Source organism: Ambystoma mexicanum, chromosome 11, assembly GCF_040938575.1.
Source record: "Ambystoma mexicanum isolate Mex_15411 chromosome 11, UKY_AmexF1_1, whole genome shotgun sequence".
Lineage (NCBI taxonomy): Eukaryota > Metazoa > Chordata > Amphibia > Caudata > Ambystomatidae > Ambystoma > Ambystoma mexicanum.
The window spans coordinates 551292107-551311974 of record NC_090934.1 but is presented as its reverse complement, the minus strand read 5'-3'; the positions used below and the strand labels follow the sequence as shown (position 1 = coordinate 551311974).

The 19868-nt window shown below is 39.8% G+C and overlaps 1 protein-coding gene across 3 annotated transcripts in view; it reads left to right on the top strand.

The window, feature by feature from the left end:
* The window catches only part of EHF (ETS homologous factor), a 204838-nt gene that overhangs the window by 112183 nt on the left and 72787 nt on the right, over positions 1-19868 (top strand). For all 3 annotated transcript variants that reach the window (XM_069623374.1, XM_069623375.1, XM_069623376.1), the window contains one exon: positions 9604-9703. In XM_069623374.1, the coding sequence (XP_069479475.1) occupies positions 9607-9703 (97 nt within the window). In that variant the 5' untranslated portion in view covers positions 9604-9606. The remainder of the gene's footprint in view (positions 1-9603; positions 9704-19868) is intronic.

The following is a 19868-nucleotide window of genomic DNA, read 5'->3' as shown; positions in this document are numbered from 1 at the left end:
CTATGCTTGATTTCATCTGTATGAGTGATAAGTTATTTGACAACACTATCAGTTTCCTTATTTTGGGTAATGAATTCAGTGATCATTCACTACTGCAATGTACAGTTAGTTGGATTAATAGGATTGCTGACAATGATGCAACCAAGGGGATCACTATCTCTAACCGAGGTAATAGAATTCGGTGGTCAGATGCTAATCTAACTAAGGCTAAAAAATGGTGCCTTGATATTAATATTGATCATCTTCTTTATTCTTCTGCAGATGGTATTATTACCTGGCTATCTAAACATCTTCATGATATTATACCATCTGGATGTAAGCTTGGACCCTATAAAGATAATCCCAATAGAATTAGAGTATATGATAGGGTAGTTAGAGATATGAAAAGCGAGAAGCGCAGAAAGCTGCGCCTGTGTGACTCCAGTGGCAAAGATCCTGTGCTGGTATGTAATGAGAAGAGAATGATCAGGAATAGATACTGTAACAAGATAAGAAGATATCTGACCCCTGAGAACAATAATAATTGGCAATATATGGTTCGCCTTCTTTTATATGGTAACACTAGGACCTTCTGGGCTAGTTTTAGGTCTATGGGCAAATCTGGGAATTCTGAGTTGGCTATCCCTATCAATAGCCATACGTGAGTTATGTATCTTGTTAATAAATTTAAGGGAGACTCTACAACTATGGTTAAAAGACCTATTGATACTCTAACTATATCAAGGGAAGATATCTTAATGGTAGTTAAGAGCCTTAAAACATCCAGAGCGCCTGGGCCTGATGGCCTCTGTAATGTTATTGTTAAAGATAATCTGAACATATGGACAGATATTCTGGGGATTATCTTTCAGAAAATCATTGATACTGGTGTTATGCCAATTTCCTGGAAGATGTCTCACATTATTCCTGTTTTTAAGTCGGGACGTCTGAGCTTACCTGAGAACTATAGGCTCCTTGCTCTTACCGACGTGTCTAGTAAGATCTTTTGTACCATAGTCCTCCGTGAAATAATGAAATGGATTGACAACAACCATATCCTTGATAGGGCCCAAACTGGCTTTCCCAAAGGATGTTCTAGCAAGGACAATGGGCCTCATTACGACCCTGGCGGTAAGGGGTTAACGCCAGCGTTAGCTGCGCCGACCCCTTACCGCCAACTACGAGGTCCCTTAGCGCCATGGCGCTTTTAACACCTGCTTTTAGCAGGTGTTAAAATCCATGGCGCTAAGGGACCATGGAGTTAATTACGCCACCGTAATTTACGGTGGCGTAATTAACGCCTTCCCCACTCCCATTATGCCCTATGGGGCAAAAATGGGAATGGGGAAGGGTAAATGGGGATTGGGGACTTACCGCCCCGCCGACCTCGGAATGGGGCGGTAAGTCCGCCAACCACCATGGCGTAAACGTAGTTTACGCCATGGTGGTAAAGTCACGGCCCAGGCGGTAACTTACCGCCTGGGTCGTAATGAGGCCCAATATCTTTATAGTCAATACTTTCATTGAACAGGCCAAGGGTAAGAATTGGCTGCCTCTTTACATGCTATTTGTAGATTTTTTCATCAGTTTTTGATTCAGTTGAGCGCAAAATGTTGTGGGCAAAACTTGAGCTGCTTGGTATGCCACCTTATCTCCTATATGTCTGTAAAGTGATATATGAAGAAAGTAAGGCCAGGATACGTATAGATAATGAGGGTGCTCTGTCTGATCCTGTTGCCATTGCTAAGGGGGCAGACAGGGTTGTACATTGGCACCTACACTTTACAATCTATTTAAGGCAAACTTTGGTGGAATATTTAAAGCTAAGATGAATGCTTTCTCTAGAATGGGCTCACATAAAATCAGCTGGATATGTTATGTTGATATCGTTATCTTTGATAATACATATAGTGGCATTTGCAATAGCGCTAGGACTGTATGTGACTACGCTAATGCCAATGGCCTTACTATTAACCTTAACAAAACTCAGTTCATGGCAGTGGGTCAAAATATCTGTAAAAAGTCTGGAATTCCTTGATCATCGGGTGTGGTCAGGAAAGTTCATTCCTATAAATATCTGGGTTATGAGTTCTGCGGTGACAGAGGTACTATTACCAAACTGGTACAACAGAATAAAAGAGCTTAAATTATGGCCACACTTACAGCAGCTATGTCCTTTAAAAAAACGGGATATAGCTTGCATGGAATTATTAATATATACAAACAAAAGCCTGCCGCCATGTTTCTGTATGCTTTGGAGACATCATTTACGGACTGGTCTGACTGGACTGATGTTACTGAAAGTATCATATGGCGTAGATTGCTTGGTCTTAACAACTATATCCCTGTACAGGCGGTCCGCCTGGAAGTGGGGCTTATTTCCCTGGCCACCCAAATTGACCATAGTAGGGACAAACTCTATGTGAAAATTACATTTGCATATCCTGGAACCCTTCTATACATTCTTAGGGAAGGTTTAGAGGAGGGTAAGATGGAGGCCCTTAATAAATTTAAAGAACTTAATCTGCAGCTATTTAAAAATAATTGTTGGACACCTAGGTGGGATCATGGTGAAGGAGTGGTGTTAAAATCACTGAAAAATGTCATTGAAAAATGGGACTGGGCAACTAGTCACGATGAGGTCTCTACCATGATTTCTCTACATACCTTTTCAATGATGCCCTTTAGATATAAAGAACCCCAAAGATATCTCTTTCTTATGCCATCACAGACCAATCGCAGAATCTTCATGGATATTAGACATAACCGTCTTAATGTCCTGGGGGTTCGTGGAATATGGAAAGGTCTAGCCAATCGAAAAAAGGATCTGCAGACTCTGTGTGGTCAGTGACAAGGTAGAATCTATAAGACATGTTCTCACCTGTTGCTATTCAATGAGATCTACCTATGATAAATACTTGTCTAAACTTGATCGGGAATATAATGATATTGAAAGTGAAAATGTTTGGTTTTACTGTCTCTCCAGGAGGAGTAACTATTTGACTATTGCCATTACTCAGATCTGGAAAGTGGCAAAAGAACGTCTATGTAAATTTGAAGATGAGGTGAAATTGCTTATGGGCCTCGAGAATGTAAATTAATAGGGCCCGGTTTTTGGCACTGATGTGTAAGGTGTTTACCTACATTGTTGTCCTACTGTAATAATTACTCCGTGTTTAGGTTTACTTCTGCTTCTTCTTATTTTTTATTTCTCCTTTTGGTGTATTAACTGTCTTGATGAATGTAATGTATATGTTAATTCTGTTGTTTTGTAATTATGTTTTTTCTTTGTTTTACTTTGTGAAAAGTTCTTTTGAACTATAACACAATATAAAAAAATACAAGAACTGTTTATGTTAAGACCTGATGCAACAGACATCTTAGTCAAAGACTGCGTCAACAGTATCCTCATCTGGTAACATATCAGCACATTACAAAACAATGAAATAACAGCCTGCCCTAATCTTGTAATTGACATGTCTTCTACATTGGAAGTATTTCAGCTGCAAATTATTTGGAGGTCTGTTTCTGGTATGATACATGCAGTGGCAGATATTACGTATATTGTAATCTGAGCATTATACTAAGTAGATATTAAGCTCAGTGCAGGTATGGCTTCATCCCCACATGCTCGTACTATCCCAGAATCCAGCCTCTTTAGTGCTGGCCGTGCGAGCACTGTATCGCCTCCTGCAACATTTAAGAATCAATTCTGATTTGCGACTTTCTGGAAAGGACAAAAATCCCTTCTGGGGTTTCAGTGTCAATGGAAAAATAGGCAAAGTTCATAATTTTGGAATAAACGATGTCTAGAACTTTATTCTTTTATAAATACACTAGCTATACCTGGTGTATCACCCGCCAATCTAGCACCCTCTCTCTCACATTCTCTCTCCCTCCCTCTCTCGCTCACTCTCTGTCCCTCTCTCTTACTGCACTCCCTTTCTCTCCCTGTTACTGCCTCCAATACCTCTATCTTGTTCCCTTTCTCTCTGCTGGTGGAGTCGTGTCATCAGGTGTATGTTTGCAAGAACCGACCCAGCCATTTCTGACAGGCAGCACAACCAAAGAGAAAAAACACAGATATCTTGAAGGCGGGAGGCTGGGTTATTTTGGGCATAATAAGCTATTACAGGTATTTATTTTAATTGTACTTACTTTTAAAGTGGCTCTTTTTAAAATGGTATAATGTTCATTTCTACTGATCACTTACGTTACACTTGTATTGCTGGGCAAAAAAACATTATTAAAACCTGGAAAAACCATACACATTATTTTCTGATAGAATGTTATCATTCCAAATTGAACAGTCTGGAAAATACCCCTATGAGAATTTAGGGAAATAAAATTGACCACATATCTTTATATTTGACAAATTTGTCTATAGTAAAAGGGTTGTATTCTTGAATCACTGAGTGAATATTTTAAATCGTGCTTGGCACTCATTTCATGTTCCACAACACTCATCCTAACATGGTTGTAACCGTGAACCATGTATACTAATTTGGATATCCTAAGGATTTTGATATGGGATAAAATAACTGTGACATTTGACACTCTATTAGAGTCCTCTGGTTATCTTGCTTCTTAATACTGGAGACTTTTGGAAGCGGAGTGGCTGTGAAACAGAACAGCGCTTCCATACTTAATGTATGCAGATGATCTCGTCTTACTAGACAGAACTTAGGTTGTGATGCAAAAACGACTTCAAGCCCTCTAGAGCTATTTAAGAGAAAATTACCTCAAGATAAATACATCCAAATCACATCACATGTCATTAACTCAACAACCAAGGAAAAGGAAAACGAACAACACATTATTTCTACACTCAAAAAAACTGAAAGAAGTTAAATTCCTGAAATATCTTGGAGTATGCCTGAATCAAAGCAAATGTGAAAAGGAATGGGCAGACTACCTCTGCACAAAAACAGAAGCCCTAGATCACCAAGGAGCAATTTTGCATAGGAATGATGGCAAATTTTCTATAAAGCCGATCCTCATGTTCTATAGGTCAAAGGTAGTGGCAATTCTTACCTACGGAGCAGAAGCCATGCTAAAGCTACACTGGAACATATGGGACACATTGGAAGCAATATTTTGGAGGAGAATTCTTGGTTTACCAAAATCATTGCTGATCCTCCGCATCTGCTTTCGAACTGGTGTTGCAGTCATTAAGATCGATTACAACTTGTAAATCTATCGATCTCTATAGGAAACTGTTACTAGATGAAATGACTCCATCAATAGGATCCTAAATGACAAAACAACCTCGTCCCACACATTTTTATTGAAATCATGGAAGGAAAGCTGTAGCAAATTTCTTGATGACCTGGACTTCTCAAAAGATACCTTAACTCAGTGTCCATTGAAAGTCAAAAGAAAGATCCAAAGATCCAACTGGATCGAAACAATAGAAAGAAAATCTCTATACAAGCTTGCAATACGAGGTGTAAACGAATCTAGAGCACTCAAACAGCTACCCCTGTATCTTGCCTTATTTCCCTGTCGGAAAACTAGAGCTCTCTTTTTAAGAATAAGATTAAACATCGACTAATGAAGTACTAGCATTAAGGAAACGAGATGGGTTGATCTCCTCCGATTGCCACTTTTGCCAATGTAAAGATGAAACTGAGTCACTGCATCATATAATTATGGACTGCGTGAAGCGCTGAGTGAAGAAAGAGGACTCTATGCGAACATGCTTCCTACTGCACGCATCAAATTGTCGCCCCAAGATAGATGGTCAACACTGATGATTGGTGGAAATAAAAAGTTGACATTCAGAATTTTGCAATTGTGGCTCCACGTGTTTGGAAAGACTTACTCGTCCACATTGAACCCTATTTAGCCCTAAAGAAGAATGCATTCATATAAAAATTGGAAATGTTGAGAATACACACTAACTGAACTATCCATATTAGACTCTAAACCAGTCGTTCTGCTTAAATGCCCTGTCCCTGAATGCAATCTTCAACAATCTTTGTCATTTTTCTTTTTTTAAATATTATTATTCTTTTTTTCTTTGGTTTTGCGTTTTTCTTTGTGCTTCCTTTTTATTTTATTTATCTTCAAGTGAAACAAGTTTTGTAACTGAAACTGTGTTCATTAATTAAAATTAAAAACATTTTTTTAAAAGGAGCGGCTGTGCCTCAGTGTGAGCATGTCCAGAACTTAGTATGCAGACATCCTTAGAAAATTATATTGATTGGATGGATGCTCCTGAACATCGTGTTAGTAGAAGCACAAAATAGTGAATGTACCTAAAAGAGCAAAGATGGCAATGCTACACCAGTAGGAAGAAAGTCTACATTCATAATATCTTCATCACAGAATTTGTGCTGACACGATCTTGCTAGGGGAGACAGCTCATTAGATAAGTGCTCACGTCTGACATGGCGCCAACCTGCACTTCACTCTTATGAATTCCAGGGCAGCATGCAATTAGCCTTTGTGGTTCATAAATTGAGTACCTTTAAATTTATCAGTAGCCACTAATATTGCAACATGCAAAAGTGGTAGTAACAGAGTATGAATCACCAAATAACAAGCCTTTTACGTATTGTTGAAAGGATGATTGCAATCATTTGCCAGAGACAGAAATTACATGTGTTGTCCTTAACCACTCAGGGACATCTTGCAATGCACACCCTTATGCTTAGGGACACCAGATGTAACTTTTCAGAGGCTTTTCAGAGGCTTCCAGACCATTACAAATGAAGGAAACAGTGTTTAATTAGAAACATATTCCAACAGTTTGAAGCCACCGACTAGGAGATATATATATATTTACAAAGTGGGGTTTTCTTTTTTGTATAACATTTTTATTTCTGTATATACATTACAGTACAGGCCATGAGAACAAAACAAAAAATGGCATACAGTTGTCAGATCCAAAAACCTTCCACAGATGTCCTCATACAGATTGCCATTCTTCTGCTTACGCAGGAAGACTCTCTCAAACAGTGACATTTTACGAAGGTCGTCTACCCAGACCGACCATGATGGAAAGGCGACACTCTTCCATCACATAAAATAGTTTTCTTTGCAGAGGCCCTATAAAACCAACATTTTTGTGGCTATTTTAGATCCTCCAGCAGTTTGTCCTCCCCCAAATTACTGTCTGAAAATTAAAGTCCAGATTAGGCAACAGAACCCTGTTCATCGTTTCAGCAACTTTGATCCAGAAAGTTCTTACTTTACCACACTTCCAAATCATGTGCACAAATGAGCCTGACCTGTGGCCACAGCCCCAACAGGAATCAGAGTCACTCATATCCTTTACGTACAGTTTAGATGGTGTCGAGTAAACATTGTTTAGAATCTTTATCTGCTGCACTCTCTCTCCAAGATTCCACTACATTAAGGCAGCGTTCCCCAACAGGTTCTCCCATTCCCAATCTGTAATTTCTACACCTATTGAATCTGACCAGGACTTCAGTAGGGTCTTATTAGGTTTCTTGTTACTCATTAATAGCTTGTACCCATTGAAGCAAAGTGGCCTTTACTTTTAAAGTTCAACAGATGGTCCTTCAGGATATCTTGCCATCCACCTCCGCACCACCAATTGCCGTTCTCAAGTTTCTGTATTCACTGTAGGTGCATTCACAGGGATCGCTCATAGTAGACAGTTTTGTAAAGGGAATCCATTTATTATCCTCAATTAGGTAATCAAACCACTGCACACCACCCAAAAACCGGTGTGACCAGAAACCAGGTTTACTGTCAATCTGCACCCTTCTATTTATCCAGATCAAGGTTTGGGGAGAAACCGCGCCCTTGACTAACTCGTCTAGCTTGGCCCAGGTCTTCCTCATAAATTCGGTTGCTGGAGCAGGAACACTACCTCTGATGCTCTTAGTTGTCAAGAGTGCCTCAGGAGCAAACAGTGCAGACCTGCTGACTCTGCTCGATCCTGAGCATCCGGTGATTGCTCAAGGGATGGGGTCAGATGAATTGCACAAAAAGCCAGACGGTGCAGTGCAAAATCTGGGACCCTCAAACCCCTCTTCTCGCAGGGGAGTTGCAGTTTCCATAACTTCAGGTGTGGCTGCTTCTTTTCCCATAAAAACTCTGTAACAGGCTCTCTATATCCATTAAACGTTTCTTTTTCACACGAAGGGGTAGCATACTCAACCCATATGTGATGTGTTCCAAAGTCATCTTTATAGCATTCACCCTTCCCCAGAGGGCCAATTTTAGCTCAGTGGTGTTTTCTTGATTTTTTCCATAAATTATAATATACCTTTGCTTATCTGTGGTTGTAACATTTTAAATTCACAGTTATCTCTTGATGGCTGAAATGATATTAAACAGTTCTATGTGCACCAATTGTACTTTTTTTCGGGAACTCTTAGAGGCTGCAGGTGCCCAGAACATATTTACTGGCATGCATATAGTACACGTCCCGTCAACGTGCCTTGGCTTGAGAAAGCTGAGGACATTTAGATTTTTGCAGATGCGGGATATCTAGCCAAGCCAGTCTCTTTCCTGGATCTGTCAAATTCCTGGCTAGTTCCACTCCTTCAATCATTTAGATGTACCCATTTTATACTGGCTAGATTTTCTGTAAATGTAATTCTTGTGCTGGAGGAATTATTGCTTATATCCGTGCATCCTGTGTCTATGGTGCAGGTCATGGAGGGCATTTGGGGGTACCAACTGCTGCACCTATATTGCAGCTCGAAACCCGTATGATCTGCTTCCCAACTATGGTGATTTAAGCCATTGGCTTCTGTCTATGGATAGAATGGGATCAGGATTGTCTAGCTTTAGTCACTGCGCTCTTGCTCATGTTTAAAATCACTCTTTCGCGAATATGCTGGGAATTACAATAGTTCATCTTCGTGGTAAAACGTGGTGCAATAGAGGGGAACTTGGACATGTGATGTGACGTCTGACCAATACCCCTATAGTTTTGGCTACATGACACCACAGGAGATTGGGGGGGGGGGGATTTTAAGAGAAACGGTACCGCAATGTTACATTTGAGATCACTTCCTGGGTTGTCATCGCAGGGGACAAATGTACTGTGACTTCACCTCTACTATGCTGATGATTTTGGTGATTTGGTGCATCTGAAGTAGTGGGTGGATCTATGATGCAACTGTAAGTTGATGATGGTGAGAACATGTGATTGGCTGCCCCAAAGGCCTCTGGGTAAATCTCGGAAACGCCCCATAAAGCAGGGCGTCTCGATCCCGCAGCCTGTTCGCGGGAGGTCATGATGGTGTGTTCCGTTTTGGAGTCATGTTTGCTTGTTTGCTTTGTTCTGTCACAATCTGGGAATGGTTCCAGCTTTCTCCTCCCAGGATTACTAGAGTGACGACTAGCATTTTCATTGATACCACAGCCAATTGTGCACTCCAGTCCAAATGTCAGGCATTAGCGCCCTCTGTTATGCAAACGAAAATTTGATATGGAAATACGTGCAACAGAAAATGTTTGTTTTCGGCTGAAGCGTTTTTTTCTTTCCTCTGTCCCTGCATTCAGCAGCATGCCTCTGTTTCAACACACTTTACTTAGCTTAGTTTGCTGCCGGACGCTGCAGCCAGAGTTTCTGATGAGTGCGCGCTGTCTGAGTTTTTCAAACGCTGACGAGGTGCTTGATATATTCATATTTTTCAGATCATGATTTTGCAAGGAAGCAACACAATGAATGTTAATTCAAGCAGCATTCCGCTGAGCCATCAACCGGCCTGGTCGCATGGATATCCCGCCTGTGACGGTAAGAATAATCCTGTTTAGCATCCTGTCCATCTGTCTGGCCAACAATATGTACATTACCCCATCCTATAGACTTTCAAACTGCCTGTCCATTAGTCCATTAACTGCCTATCTGTCCAACTGTCTGTCCATCCGCCTCTCCATACTTCTGTCTGACCATTTATTTATATATTTATTTATTTACATATTTATACTGCCCCAGTGCCCGCAGGCATCAGGGCACAGTACACAAACACAAATAGACTTTAAAAGACAGGACACATGAAACCTGAGCATGACCTCTTTTAACAGTTTTATTCAAACAACCAGGCGTTCAATTGTTTCTTAAATTTGACGAAGCACAATTCTAATCGAAGAGTGCCTGGTGTAGGGAGTTCCAGGCAGATGCTGCACCCACCACAAAGGAGCATCCAAGTACTTTGGATTTTTTAAACCTAGGTAATGTTAATTGGCCTAGAGAACTAGACCAAAGAGACATTGATGGAATATAGGGTGGAAGTCGTTTTTTTAGATCCATCCATCAGTTTGTCTTCTCTTCTGTCTGTCTGTAATCCAACTGTCCATTCATCCATCAATCTGTCCATCCATTTTTCCATTCCTCTATCAAACTCTCCATCCATCTTTCCGTCCTTGTGTCCACATGTCCATCACTGTGCATATCCCGAATATCACCCTGATGGCCTACCTTCCAGGGACCCTTTCACCTGAAGAAAAATAAATGCAGTAATCAGCTGCAGAGGAGACTGTGGAAATCCACAATTACTCAGCGCAGGCTATATGTCTGCAATGTCTGCCCCGATTGATAATGGGGAGATATTCATCAAAACACGACAACCGAAAACTGGCTTTTACACTGTGAGCTGGGTGGGCTAGATTTGTATGCTTTGCTCTAGCCTTTTATGAAATCCAGATTAAATAGTGAGCAACACTTGATTTTTGATTGAATAGAATTCTTATCTATACAGGCCAGATTTTGCAAAGATGTTCTACCCCCGTCTACATGACCAACTATTCTATAATTTACTGGTATTTCTACTGCCCCGGAGGCAGAATGACGGATGGGCAGATGGACACAAGTATGGACAGGTGAATGGGTAGATGAACTGAGAGATGGGCAGAATGGACAGATGGATTGCCAGATTGATAGATGGATGAATGGAAAAATGGATTGACAGATTGATAGATGGATGAATGGACAGTTGGATTACAGATGGACAGAAGAATAGACAAACTGATGGACGGATAGACAGCAGGATTGAGAAGTAGATGGAAGAATGGACAGATAGACAGTTACGGATCCGACCGTATTACAGAATGCCCTGGTAGAATCCTCTGCTTGTGCATTCAAATTGAGGAGTTCTCTCATTTACATTGAGACATGTTCCAGTTGCTCGAGTGCATGTTCCTATTGTGGAGCATGTCCACAAGGGACACACCTCCCAAGAGAAATGCTGAGTCCAGACAACTCAGAAGGTGAGTTCCTCATTAGTTTATAAGACTATTTAATGCTGAAAGGCTTGATTCCAAGGGGCTTTTTCAATTATCAGGATTAAACTAGGATTTCTACTTGCAGGTGGAAGATCTGGGTTCTAGGAAATTCACCCGAATCAGATGAACGTACAGAGGCAGATTCTCAAAGGGTGTTTAGGCACAAGTGGTACAATGTGCTTACCTATTCTATGACTTGCACCAAAGAATAGGAGCAGCCACACCCCGGAAAGAGCACCTTCAGATGCTCATTGTCACCACTTTGCACATTTGCACGACCCCGGTGCTGTTTCTCGACATTTTAACGTGCATCCTGAAGCCACTGATAGGATGCACTTTAAAATATGCAGAAAACGAATACATCCCCTGTGCATGGTTGGAACACGCCTGGGGGGCGGGGGAGGATTGAAGGGGTTGCGCATTGAATGGCATTGTCTCCGTGACTCAGTCATACATTTTGGGATGGAAGTGTGACGTAAGCCGTACGAGCTGCTGCTGTCCCATGTACATTTCTATCCTTGAAACCTGGAGAGAAATCTTTTCTCTTGTTACCATATTTCACAAATATAGGCCCTTTAATGACCTGTCACTGCGAAGTGCGCTCCCAGCACCCACGTGGTTGCTTGCAGCCTAAAATCTATTAGTGCCAGGAGTGTGTTTCCGACATTAATGCATGCAAGGGGGCTGGACAGCACATCTTTTGCCCTGCTGTCCAGCTCCCCTGAAATGCACAGGTCACCTTGGAGAATAAAGTGACCTGTGCATTTTGGAAAAGAGCGCAAATAAAAAAGTGCATCTTCTTTGCTTTTTTCATTTGTGTTAATTTTTGAGAATCTGCTCCATTTTATTCATCTGCCCAAAATGATTATCATTGCCTAATAAGGGGCTGAAACCATTATTTAATAGCAGAAAATGTAAGAATTCCAGACGATTTGTGTTAATGTTTTTTGAAAAATTATTTGGTTTGAAATATGTTTATTCTCGTTTACATAAAAGACAAACAAAACAATGAGTAGCATCCCAACCACCCCTGACGGGCCCCCCAGAGCACAGACCCCTCCCCGATTTGTGTTAATGTTTAATGTGTGCCGCTGAAAATGAAATATTTTTAGACTATTACCCTTGAGGAATATTTGGTTATTTGATTCGGTCTAATGGACCTGTTTGCTGACTATTAAGTAAAATATGTGGGACAAATAATCTGTAAAAGTGGATCTGTAAAGATATGCATTCATGTAAATGGGTATTTTGTGGAAATTGGAGGATATTAATGAATAGTTTGTGGAGCATACTGCAATATGCAGATTTAATAAAGATCCTACATAGAGTTTGCACCTTTATTAAAGTTGACATCAAACATTTCCAGAAACTCCCAACTTTGAAAACATTGTGATCTTACAAGAGACAATACCAAAGGATGATTTTGAGTTGTCAGGATTCAGAACATACTGTAAACATGTGACACAGGGCGTCCATGGTAGACTAAAGGGGGTGGCTGGCAGTGGCGGTCGATTTAGGATGGGACTGCAGTCATCACGAAATCGGGGTATCCTCACTGGATTTAATGGCTAGACACATCGAAAGACTTTGACACACACCAAACCTCCTGATTGTAAATATGTATGTAAACCAGACAAGCAGCCACATTTGAAACCTGCAGACAGCGTTCGCCAAACTCTTCGAGGAATGGCTAGTAAAGACTAAGAACACAAATCTACTAGTAGCTAGAGATTTTAATGCAGCATGCGGGCAGAAGAAGGGGATAAAGCACACACTTCAAGGAGGAAACTCCAGAACCAGAAGTGAACAGTTGGGGGGCCTTTGGACTATTTCATGGCAGAGTGGGAATTGTGGCCATGCACCCCGGGAGAACAAGACTTCACACATGGAAGAGGGGAGAATGAACCTAATGGATTGACTACATCTTTACCACTATAGAAATAAATGGAAATGTGGGGAAGCTATCATCTGCCAACTAAGCACAAATTACCCATGAAAACGAAAAAGTATCATATGGAACCGCGTTGGCTTACACTGAGATAGCTACAGGGGGAACGACTATAGATGGAACACTAGATTAAAAAGGGTCTTTACAGAGATATAGTCACAAGAATTGTTACGAATGAGGAACAGGGAGGTACAGGGAGGTACAGCTCACAGTGTGGAACTACAATATTAAGTTAAAAATATGTTTGGAACAATGATCACTAAAAGGAAAATGGCATTCAATTAATTCACATAAAAATCCCTCTGATAACAGAATAAGGAAATTAAAAAGAATGAAAAGAATACAAATTGGCCTCTGTAGGGATAAATTCCACCGGACACATTATATCATAAAGAAAAGAGAACGGTCATTGCGCAATGTAAAAGCCAATTAAAGTCAATCAAAAGAGAAACCAAGATCAGGAGAAATCAAGACTGGTTAAAAAAGATGCGGCCAACCTTTGGTTCATCATGGGAGGAGCCACAAAAAGAGTAGTAGTTCCTTAGAAGAATGCCAAATATCAGCACAAACTTGGGAAAAATTCCTAAAAGAAAAATATGTAGCCCCAAAAAATGAACCATCAACAGATCTAGATAATAAGGGGGTAACCCAGGAAATGAGTGTCGATGAGACCGGAGTGATGTGATATAGGCAATAAAAAGAGCAAAGGCATCCAAGGCCCCAGGCCCAGACAACATGCCTCCGGTGGTCATTAAAGAGAATGCAGCGATGTGGGCGTTACCGCTGTGAAACCTGTTCCAACATGTGAACGCTCAGGGAGGCATCCCAGAGACGTGGAAACAATCAACAATTGTTCCAAGTTACAAGAAAGGTGATAAAGCGACCCCGAAAAACTTTAGGCCTATCGCATTACTAGACTCCACGAGCAAGATCTTTGGAACCTTACTGTCAAGAGATAAGTAAACTTCTTATTTAATTTGATTCTCAAATAGGCTACCGAGCAGGAATGGGAACCCCTCTCAACACATTTACTTTGGCTCATATGAGAGCAGCTGTCAAAAAAAAGTCTATTGGTACGGTATACATGGCCTCAAATGGCATGACTAGTGCATGCGGTACTGTTAGTTGCGGTCGATTGTGGGCAAAGCTCCAAAATGCAGGGGTCTCAGATACCCTGGTAAAAATGCTGGCCCTGTTACACACAAACACCTTGGAGAGAGTGAGGCTTGACAGGTGGGGGGCACGACAGACCTTATTCGGACACATGTGGGATTGAGACAGGGATGTGTCATGGCTCCCACCCTTTATAATTTGTACATGTCAGATGTAGCAAAGATCTGGGAGGGGGGAGGCACTAATCCAGTAAGACTAGGAATGGCAACACTTGACCGAATAGCTTTTGCCAATGACGTGGTACTGTTTGATCTTACCCCCCTGGGACTACAACAGAAACTATCACTGTCCCATGTATATGCAGTCGAGAACAATTTTAAGGTAAATGGGTCCAAATATAGAGTGTGTGTATTTTCAACAAGGAGAAACCCAAAAATAATGAAATGGTAAGTGGGAGATGAGCCACTGGAGCGAATATCTGCCGTGATCTACTTGGTATACAAAGTTGTGAACTCCATATCCCGAGAGGGAGGGACAAAATATTTTAACCAATAAATTTGTTCCACTACTCGCAAAAATGAGGCTTGTTTACGTGCACTTATGTGCATTCTCGCTGACTACCCTGATTAGGGTCTACCTAATGAAAGTGGAGCCAATGATTTTGTACAGGCTGGACATCAACCTAAATGATTTAATAGTTAAATATAATCCAAGGCAGACTCTGGAAAGAGACCTTGAGGCGAGCAATATCAGTACCAAACGCTGTGATACGGCATGAGTTGTGGCAACATGGAGGAAATTAATGAGCTACGCAAAATTGCTAAATCCTCCTCTGGATTTCCTGTATGAAAAATGGGGCGAAATACAAATATGTACTTGGGGTACTTCAATTAACACGCTGAAGTCTGAGATGAGCAAACTATTAAGTGAAATTGGCTCATCAAGAGAGGAATTGACAATTAATCAAGCCAAAGTAAAGGGATAAATGTTTCAACATGATTGGGGAAAAACATCAGAAGAAATAGCAAGAACAGCTTCTACAAGAAATAGTCAAGACTGGTGTACAAAAGGGAACAGGTCTCGAAATATTTGCTCATATTCCCGTGCCCAAGAAGGAGACTTCAATATCTCAATTTTTGATTAAACCAATTGCCCATCCTTGAGTGAGTGGGAAACTGGAAAGGGGGTACAGAAAATAGAAGCTGCAGGTTATGCGGCACTACTGAGCTTAAAGAAACCACAATAAATTTGGTCATGGGTTGTGATGCCTTCAGGGAAGAAAGTTTAAGATACCTAGACACATCACACATGTGCGAGGCCCTGTGGGTTAGACTGATGAGTGGACAAGCACAGAGTCTCATACTAGCACTGTGCGATTTCCTATACAAAATATTGGAGAAGCTAGGAAAGGCAGCAGAGTTTCGACTGCTCTATTCTGTTTTTTTTTCCTTTTCTCCTCTTTTAGGATTTATATTTTTAAGTGTGCAACAAATGTAAAAGAATAGTCAAATTCTTTAACTACCTGTATCTTTTTAAGTCCAATGTCTGTTTGTTTTGTTTTTTTAAATTGTGAAAGAATCTCTTTAGTTTTTAGATATTTTGTTATGTAAACAGTTGGGATTCAAAACATAAATTTAAAAATAAAATCCCTACTTTGATCTTTATTAATTATAACTAAACATGTATCTGTCTACATTTTTATCATTAGTTCTCTTTGTCATATCTACACAATCTGTATACCTGGCCAACCTTTGTTTTTCATCCTGTAACTCCATCCATCAACTAGTCAACAATCTCCATCTGTCTGTCTATCTATCTATCTATCTATCTATCTATCTATCTATCTATCTATCTATCTATCTATCTATCTGTCTGTCTGTCTGTCTGTCTGTCTGTCTGTCTGTCTGTCTGTCTGTCTGTCTGTCTGTTATATGTATTCCATTGTTCTTTCTCTATCTATCTATCTATCTATCTATCTATCTATCTATCTATCTATCTATCTATCTATCTATCTTTCTATTTTTCTACCGACCTGACATTTATATCTCAAAATTAATTAGAGAGTAATATAGGGCTGTACAGCAACACAATGGAATACAATGGGTGTATTTCAAAGGGGAGAAGAGGGAGTAGAGAAAGTTAGAGCTGGCTAGGGAGAGTAGATTTTCATGTTTGTTTATAAGCTTTAGAGAAAGTGTTTTTAGTTTTCCTTTCCTTTTTGAAGTGCACCTTGGCAAGTCAGTAGAGAGTCTGAATGTGTAGATGGGAGCATGTCTGTTTTATCGGTTTCACTTTTCTGTGTTTCTTGAGCTGTGAGATGTTGTCGCCTCTTGTATTATATTGATCTCCATAGATAGGAATTTCTCATCAACGTAGGATGTGAATTGGTTGTTAAAGTTGTACAGGAGATGCTGGCTGCCTGGCAGATGATGAAAACCTGGGAAAGCAGCCATTTACAGTCCTTGAGAGTACAAGTATGTGGTTACATTTATTTAGACGATATGAGCCTCACCAAAACTTGGTGATAAAAATGTTGCACTCTATAGGGTCAAACAACCATATAAATTGTTACTATTTTAATATCAATCTACACAATTTTATATTCGTCTTTATAGAATCTGTTGGATGTTTTTACAATTATTATTCAAAGTACATTATTAATACCCGAGACAATTTAAGACCAAAATTCACAATACTTTTTGCGTTTCATGCAAAAGTATAGTAAAAGTTAATTCCAACAAAATCAAATTCAAACGTTTAAGAGCATAGTGCGACCCCACTTCACAAATATCCATCTTCTCAAATGTACGCAATATTCACCACGTTAGGTTGATTGTCGATGATGTAATTGTATAAACTCAACATGTTTCGGACTGATCTTTGACCTTCAGATCCACCTAGCTTCCTGTCAATATAATGAATATTTAAAGAGTAACTGACCTGCACATTGCTACATTTTTAAAGTCTTCACATCCTCATTGTGTAGAGTTAACTCACTCACCTTGAATTAATGATGTTACATATGTAATGGTAATAGCTCACTAGATTTCTTGATACTCAAATGCATTAATCTCAACATATATGTTCTGTGGCAAAATAGCATACATGCTGAGTCTTGAATGAAACAAATTATTACTTTTTTTAGATAATGTCCAATTCAAATTCTGCATTTGACACATAATGCGAATCTATTTAAAGTGAAACTCATGAGACATTGAGGTAGGACAACCAAGCAAAGATATTATGAGGTACATACCTAAATGTTGCTTTAGCATGTATTTCATAACAGTTGGGGAGTTCTAGTTCTCATATTTGTTTACACATTCATTTTAGGTTAACTGGAATTAATTCCTTTGAATTATCTATAAGAATTGATAACCTAATTACAAAATTATAGTTCTGACACAGAGTGCTAGAGTTTCAATTAAAAAAGTGTAGCTCAGTTTCCAACTACCTCTATGTACCTGTACCATTGGAGAGCCAAAGCAAGAATGACCCAGTATTTTCATATATAGTGTTTCACAGACACAAGACTAATCACATAATCTTTAAGCTAGGTTACCTTACCTAACCTACTTCAATCCTTTACTGGTGGTCAACGTAGGTCTCTTGTGTACCTAAGAATATATAGATTGAGTTGTTCTGGAATACTTAAATGAATATACAAAATGATTATGTGATTCTTGCAGGCTCGAACTGGCCTATAGGGCAATAGGCCAATGGCCAAACCAAACACACATGATGTTGGTATGGGCCAGTTTATTTGGTCAAAATGGGCCATTTTTGTGGCCTATTTGAGCCAGTTTGAGCCAGTTTGATGGGTGAATTTACTCTGCAGCTAGTAGTTTTGACCTGTGTTGCTGAATAAATAACTTCCCCATGGTTACTATTCAAACATTGTCACAAAAAAAAATAATAGTCACTTGCAACTGTGGGCCACTTCTTCATAGGTGCCCTGGACAACTTTATGGCCCAGTCTGACCCTGAACGCTTGTACAATTTGTGTGGTTGGTCAGGTTGCTATTGTCTAGATTATATAGGGTATAGCATTGTTTGCCCTTAATGGTCACACGCATACATGATTTAAGGTACATACGTTATGTGTCAAAGAAAAAATTAAGCGAATATCATTAATTAAATGTGTAGTCCTCGTAAATTTAGATGTTAAATTTCTTTGGACCTGGGATGACTTTCAGAGTGGCCGGTCATGGCCAGGATGCTTGAGAGTAGGCCATTGCCACCATCCAAGGGCCCAGGCATAAAGGGTAGCTCAGAAGTCTGAGGGGAGGTGTAAGGCTTGATTCAAGGTAGAGTATTAGTTTTATTTTTGTTTTTATCTTATTATTTAAAGCAAAGTACCTAACACAAAAACAGCTGATCACTGTATAGTGTGTGAGTAGTCAACGTTTGGCCTGGTGCCTTTTTAAACGTAGCACAGTACTATGAGTTGCGGTCTGTGTGTCCTTTGGTATTAGTCCATAATCTAGTTAAATATTAAAGGAAAGGTTATAGTTGACAGTGAAACAGAGATATTTTGTGAAGGGGAGTATGAATGTGAATCTGTCAGGTTTTATTTAAAAAAAAAACATTTTTGTAGTTAGGATATGTATAATCTATAGATCTGTGCATCCATCCATCCAATCTATATGTACCTTTATTTTCCAATAGAATTTATCTCCCATGTAATAGTTGTCTACTCATTTAAACGTGTTCTAGCTTCTATTTCAATGTATTTCCATCTACTTTAATGTTTAATCTGTTTTCATATATTTCTATTTGATCAAGTTTAACATTTTACTTCTGTTATTTTCTGTTTTCTGTTTTAATACTTGCCTATCCTTCAATTTTACTATCATTTTCTTTTATATTGATGCCTTAGACCAGTCTACGCTACCCAATTATTAGAAGATGAACTGTGCAACCACAACCTAGTGCGATTTAAAAAATACCAGATCAGGACTGCTTATGTCAGATATTTCATACAAACAAAGTGGACTTTTATCAATAATCCATTGTTGCAGGTTAATGAAAATTCTTCCACAGGATACGCAGAAAGAGAGACGTATGCCACAGAGATGAACACCTCTAAGTACCTATATGATCAGCCAGTATACATACCCTTGCAGAATGGTCCTACATCTAAATTCCGAAAGCCAAGCTCCTCCTCTTACACAGTCCTGAAGAAAACGGCATAGGGACGTTCATACCCATCATGTCTGACCACTAACTCATCGTTCTGATTTGCCTAGCATGATCTCATGTTCGCAGCTATGCACTATGGCATAAGTGCATTTGCCCTCCACACTATTTATTTATCCCGTAGTGATACACGTTGTATGGGTCAGCATCCCATAGCTCTCCACTAGTATTGCGAGGTGATGCAACAATTGTGGTTTAAAGCTATGCATTCAGAAACACTTACCGCCACTATTAGGATGGACCTCCATAATGGAAAGGGATTCTTTCTTTTCATCTCATTTTCAAGATGATCCAAATTACGAGACAAAATTACTCACTGTATATTTTACCAATTTTATCCAGACAGTCAAACTGTGCTTCGATAATATGACCTTGCCCCCTTAACTTCCCTTACCAACACTGTAAGTAAAAAGTGATC